Source organism: Ptychodera flava, chromosome 5 (assembly GCF_041260155.1).
Source record: "Ptychodera flava strain L36383 chromosome 5, AS_Pfla_20210202, whole genome shotgun sequence".
NCBI lineage: Eukaryota > Metazoa > Hemichordata > Enteropneusta > Ptychoderidae > Ptychodera > Ptychodera flava.
In genome coordinates, this window is record NC_091932.1 from 23,961,395 (window position 1) to 23,968,613 (window position 7,219).

Sequence of the window (7,219 nt, forward strand, 5' to 3'; positions counted from 1 at the left end):
CTGATAGTAAGCTGACCCATAAGATGTTCATCTGCGTGTCGGGAAACAACTCATTGGCGGTTATTGTGGGCGATCGCAGCCAGTGTGAGAGAGGTCGAGGCCACCGTTTCTCTTCCTCGTACATAAATCCACAAAATCAGCCGATGCACGTTGTCAGCCGTTTGGAGGGGCGGCAGAAATGCTGTAAAGTATGCAGCAGAGAGGGTAAGACCACTGCGAGCGGACGACTGTCTGAGACGTCCAAAGGATGTAGTCTGTGCGGGGTTCATCTTCACGAGGGCGAGTGTTTTGCGGCTTTTCATCATCGCATGATGGTACGAGGTAAGAGGAGCGTTGGCGTGCAGACCTCTACTCACACAACCCCGACGACACCCATCAGTAAGAGAACCCGACGTAAATAACGGACAGGGGACAGCTTCGCCTAACAGTGGCTTGACTGTATTCTTAACACGGACCATGATCACATTTTGAGCACGGTTGTGCCGTTTGTTTGTGCTTTACGATCCCGCTGATTGTAAATTGAAACACGGATTATTTTGTACAATCCCCCGATTGTAATCTTTGTAACACGGACCATGCACTCGGACGTCGAGACAGACTCCGAGATTTATTATTCGGCATAATGTAAATTATTCCCAAATAAAATACTATCTATGGATCGCATATTTTCGTTTGTTTTGTTTAGACGGATTATTTTGTACAATTTCCCCTATTATAATTTTTGTAACACAGATCTGCCACCCCGATTGTAATTTTTGAAACACGGACCATGCACTCGGACGTCGAGACAGACTCCGAGATTTATTGTTCGGCATAATGTAAATTATTCCCGAATAAAATACTATCTATGATCGCATATTTTCGTTTGTTTTGTTTTTACCTCCACTTTCGTTTTTGGCAGATCCGTAAGGACGCTATAGTAATGGATGAACGTGCGTTGTATCACGTGGGAGGGCACAGCCCAACGGAGGCTGTGCTCGTGCGACGTAGACGTTGTACCAACCATCTGTCGTTGGGTTAGTGCATAGAGCAGTTGCACTGTCCAGAGCTAAGGTGGTACAAAACTGCACCTTAGTAACAACTGCACAACTAACCTGTTAGGAAACGGTAACACTAACGAGCTAAGTGTGCACTGAACTGGCCAAACTACGTACACGCCTTCCTTCAATGGCGAAGCTATGTCGTTGACACTACGTCAAAGCAGACTGCACTGTGCGACTCTTCCAAGTCGTTCAAAGTGCGTGGCCAAGTGACACAACCCAGGGGAAACAGGACAGGTTTGAGGGTGCTGCCGCACCCATAGCACTAACCCCTGGGTCTTCTACTAACCCACGAGCGAGGTGATGTTTCCCCGGTGTGGACGTGCGTGCCGGCGAACGAGCTTTACTTCCGCAAAAGTAAGCTAGAAAAGGGCATAAAAGTGCACGTCCCCCGGGGCAAACAACGCCCAAGACCTCGTCATTTTTTCGACACAACCTCATCAGCGGTTGCCCCTCTATACGGGCATGCAAAAATTTTGAAGTCTAACACGTATATGGTCGGTAATCGTACCCGAAAATGCGGTATTTTCCCGCCAAATGCCTGGCAGGAAAGCGTGCAGGAGAGCCTATCTTCTGTAGACACGGAAAAGGGGGCCGGTTTTGACCGACTTGGCAGGATAACGGACAGGGGCGCTCGGCAGGAAAAGGGTTAACGCTGTTCCATTTGCCGAAGCAAATAGAATACCTTGATGTCTAGAACACAATTACCTTTGTACATAATACCAATATTTTGAAATAATCCGAAATATACTGATAGCGTTTTGTGAGATTAAGAATGCTTTTCTTTCTAAAATCAATACAGACTTTTGTGACAAACACCAAATTTATCATCAAGCTTCCAAAACAATACCCTAAATTTCAATAAGATAGGTTCCAACAAAGTTTGTGACCTTTTATACAAAGCAATCTTATGGGAATTAATTGACATATGGTGTTTTAGTTAAGGTAGTATGCGCCTTGAAAGTGAGAGACTTAAACTTTTGCTCAAACTTTCCTCAAGGAATATTTCAACCATTTTCTTTCAAAATCAGGAATAAAAATTGGGGGTCACTGTGCATATTTTGGAACCAGAGATAAAAATACCAAGATTTAGTTGAAATTCAAAATGGCTGCCATCCATGTGTTAACTTTATTGAGAAAATTAAAATTTTCCATTTTCGAAAAACTAAGACTGTTAAGTTTTCATACGTCAAGAGCTTTAAAATGAACCCCCACAAGTGGTAGATTAGAAAAGAATTGTAAAGGCTGAGAGCCCGAATATCTGTCCCCGAGGCACGATCTACCTTAAGGCCAACACTCCTGTAAATTTTACTGATATTCCAATATCATGTTTCTAGGTTCCCTTCAGAATATCAATTTAAGTTACGATGTTCATTAGAGGACAATTAAAATAGTACAGGGCAGTGTTCTCCACGGCTAGAAAAAACAGAGGGGTGGCCAATTTACATAACATAAATACTTTGCATATACTTTTGTAATGAAAATGTGTTCTTTTGTACAATTATTAAGATAAGAATAGTTTGCTCAAAATCAGAGGGGTAGCTCACCCTAGAAATCCCCTTGTGGAAAACCTCTGAGAGGTTCTCACACAGTATATCTTCCATTCAAAAGTCTTTTGAAAAACACTGCATACAAAGGGATTTAAAAATCTTTAGAACCAAAAATGCAAACTCGGAATTCACGCTAGATAGATGACACTACAATTCATGATGAATTGAAATGAACCCACCGTAGCTGTGTGCCTTGTCGTTAGGGGGTATCACTACCGGTGACACTGAGGATACACCAGTTCCGGTGAAAATCACGGACAAGACTATGCTCTGTACATATAATAATTTCATTTTGCAACAATTTGCGTCATCTGCAATGGAGAGGATCGATTGGATGACGTGGATTGCCAGTGCAGAGTACCGTATATGTAACACATGTTGCACTGAAGTGTGACACTCAAGTGAGCATTGGATTCAGATTCACACAACGAATTCACTTCACCAGCAAAGGGGTTTCAAACTGGCTCCATGTATGTCACTGAAGCTTCATAGTCAACAACTTTCTATGGCGATTTCTGGGTGGTGGTGAAGTCCGCCATCCAACATTACCGGGCCAAAATTGTGAGCTTACATAAGTGCAGCAATGAGTGAAGTTGACTTAGGGGCGACGTCAAAAGATCGATGTTTGAAAAAAAACTTAATTGCTTAAGTTTGGGGTGGGGGGTTTTGGCCAAATTAATTTCTGTGCAGTCAAAAACGATTTAATGTCTTTTGGCAAATTTACGATTTCAAGGCTGTTTTTGTATGCTAAAACCGATCCAGTCACCTGTATTTTTGTTACTTTATAATGGTTTTCAATTTTTATTTAATTCAATGGTACATTGGTACGTCGTTTGAAAGAATTAGTACAGGGTATGAGTCCGCAATGTTTTTCAATTTTAGGTCAGTTAAGTTAGAAGGGGGGGTGGGGGGGGTCTGAGGCCAAACTTAAGCAATTAAGTTAGATTTATTATATTGAACTTTTGATGTTGACTTAGCAGGTGTGTTGTCGGTGTGCGGTTACTTGCAAGACACACTGCAGGTTTCACTATCAGAAGTCATAAAACTGTTGTGTTGTGTAACATCAGTAACTTAGATGAGCTAGCAGCTCAGAAGGACGTCAGTGGCAAAAAATTTTTCTTTGAATTTTGAGTTTCTTGCAGTTTTTTCTTCAACCATTTGAGATTTGGGCAAAACTCTTTGAGTCAATTTCTAAATTTCTTGAAATCTACTTTGCCCTGTACATTCAACATGGAAAATTTATTATAAAAGTCAAAATAAACATTTGAGTCATTGGTACATCATACTGACTTTACAGCCAAACTGTTTTCTTGTATGTATCAGGATGATTGCTCATCTTTGGTATTTTACAATTCTGTTCAGGATCAAAACGATCTTCACTGATTTCAGAGCATGCACTTATCCAAACAAACTGCTCATAGTAATTATGTCACATGGATGTAAAACTAAGAACCTCTCAGATTTATAATGAGTTACGCAACTACATGTATGCATGTTTACATGAAAGTTCCCTTGAATCTGAAATTTGTATCTGACACAGGAAATATCACCACATTGGAATATTTTGACATTGCTATGAAATTCATCATCGTAAACCACGCGCCTCTTTCACAGCAACAGCTTGGCGCTACCTTGATTTTTTGCATAGGTCAGCCGAGTGGAAATCATGCCCTGGCTGGCATGATGTTTAAAATGTGAACACTGTAAACTTTATGTACAATATCAATCTCCATACATGACTCATTCCCTGATGATATGGTGTATTGAAGTACATGTACATTGTATACAGACTACATATCAATAATAAATACATTTTGCTCAGACCACCAAAGTTCTTTTACAGTGAAGTCATCTGCATGACAAGGTTCTTCTAGGTATTCTAGCGCAGGTCTGTGTACATACACTGTATGGTAGGTAAATGGTTTGGGAGCCTTGGCAACAGGGTTGCACATGTAATACTGTAGTATGATTGCAAATTAATGATTGTTGGAGAACCATGTTAAACTTTACCAAGGTGCGGCCCAAGACTTATCGCTGAATGTCGCACTGTTGATTTCAAGACAGGTCACATGTATCATCTATAATATACATGTACGTGTACATGTACATGTATGGCAAACAACATTCAGGCTAGGAATTTTTAAAGATAAACTACACATCAATGGATGACTAGCTATGAAAAGTTTCATTAAAAAGATCGAATTGCGTGTATACTGGGGTACATGTATGCATGCGTGTACATTTAGTTTCAATAAAAACCCAAAATATATATATATATATATATATATATATATAATATTATATATATATATATATATATATATATATATATATATATATATATATATATATCATATATAATATATATAGTGGATGAATAAAATCTATCTGTACATCTCAAGTATACATATATATATATATATATATATATATGTATATTCACACATACATATACACTATAAACATGATATCAGAAGTACTACTAGTCTATCGATCAACCTACCTACATGATCATACACACACACACACACACACACACATATACATATATATATATATATATATATATATATATATATAATATATATATATATATATATATATATATATATATATATATATATATATATATATATATATATATATATATATGTGGGTGTAGAGATGGAAAAATGTTCCTTCCCTACTTCTTCTCTCTAAGAGTCTGAGATACATTGACACATTTTGAAACAGTGACTGGTGCACATTTCTCATAAACATTACATCTGATATTACTTCTTCCACCTTCTTACAGCGTGGAAGCAAGCTTTCTTTACGTAAGTATAGGTTAAGTCACTTTCATGTTTTACTGAGCAGAGCAAACACAACTTCTTGTATCGAACAAACATGCATGACAGATTAAATAATGAAAGCAGATAGCATACATGTAGTTCCCCTAAATGGAAACAGAATATTGTGTCTGTAAAACGTGCACTTCAAATATCATTGTGTGGCACGCAACACCATATCATACCCTTCTTCCTGTCATGCAACTATAATCTTACTTGTATGCTTCTTTCATTCTCATTTGGGGATGTTTTTTCCCCGACTAAAAGTAGGTATGGGCTGTTAATGTGCTGTGGTCATTGTTATGCTAACAACAATATTACCCTTTACAGTAATATTCAAGATTTGGTTCATTTGTTGTCACCGTTTCACTCACTGCGCCAAATTCAACTTTTGTCGCCTTCGTGAAATGTACCCCAGTCAATTTTTTTCAGATTTTTGCCATAATTTTGATAAAAATCTGTAGTCAATGAAATGTGATGTCCATTTGGTCCAAAATTATCAAAAAAATGGCAGAAAAATTTATAAAAATTGTTAAAGTGTTGCACTAAAATTTTGGTGGGAAAAATTACAGCACTCAAAGGGTTAATCAGACTTCCACATGTACATTGTCCACTGTGACCAGAAAATGGGGGTAACAGATTTAACATGATAGAATTCCAAATTTCATTTTTGAATTTGTGATATCATAATTTTTATTGCACAAAGTTTATTACTCTCATCTTAATTAGTTTATTAATTATCATTATTATTATTACAACTGCTACTGTTGTTGTTGTTGAAAATTCTTAGATTGAGAGCGAAGGTTTCATTCTCGAGAGAGCAAGCATTGATGATATTTAAGACACACATATAAACATTGTTGTAATAAATATTGTTGTGATAAAATTTGTTACTTACAGTGGCTGTATGTTTAGTAGCCGCAGGAATCACAACCGGAGATGACATACTGTTCCCACACATAAAACGACAGTGCAACCCTTTAGTTTCTCCAGTTCTATTATTGGGGGAGCGAGGGTAATTTGCAGGAAAATCCCTGGGAACTTCTCGCTGGAGCCACGAACGAAAATACAGGAGGTGGTAGTGTAGCGAGCTTGTGTAAAAGTGCCTATAGGCGACAGTGGCCGGCTAGGTGCAACCAGTTGTACGTAGGCGACCTTCCAAGGGACACAGGCTATGTACAGCGTTCAAAAATGAACTCTCCGGGTTTAATTTTATATCCTCAGTGCTGTTACCTTCCAGTGCAGTGCTCTGTCTACCGCTGAGTTCTGATGCGTAATAACTATCTCGTGTCGTCAAATCCTGCGGAAGTCCACTCCTCCGTTGTCGATCAGTGCTTTCTACCAGCTTTGCATGCACCGGTCGCAGTGAATGAAACACGCAAGCGCTGATTACTATACTTGCTCTCTCGAGAAATCCCGTTAAGAACACACGAGAGTTTAGTCGCGAGAGTTGCTCGGAGCTGCATGTACAAGTCGGCCGGATGAGGGCTCCCCATAAGATTACCCTGCGACTATGGTCACACACGGTGCACTGCTGTGGATGGCGAGCCTTACATTCGAGTAAAACCGTGTGGGATGGGTGCTTGTTTGTTTGTTTGTTTATATTTTTATGCGTGTATGTTTGTTTATTTGTTATGTATTATTATTTCCATATGTAATGAAGAACCAATAAAGAGCTGTATTTGTGTTCATTTGTCAATAAAGAACGGTGTTTGTTATTTGTTTCGTTTGTTTTTTGTTTGTCGGTTTGTTTACAAGTGTAGTCAATAAAAGATATTTAATAAAAGTTTCTAATACAATC

The 7,219-nt window shown here is 38.6% G+C and overlaps 1 protein-coding gene across 1 annotated transcript in view; it reads right to left on the minus strand.

The window, feature by feature from the left end:
* Nucleotides 1–6,848, minus strand: part of LOC139133333 (acyl-protein thioesterase 1-like) — a 51,451-nt gene extending 44,603 nt beyond the window's left edge. The window contains exon 1 of the mRNA XM_070699878.1: nt 6,317–6,848. Coding sequence (XP_070555979.1) covers nt 6,317–6,379 — 63 coding nt within the window. The 5' untranslated portion in view covers nt 6,380–6,848. The remainder of the gene's footprint in view (nt 1–6,316) is intronic.
* Between the last annotated feature and the right edge of the window lie 371 nt (nt 6,849–7,219).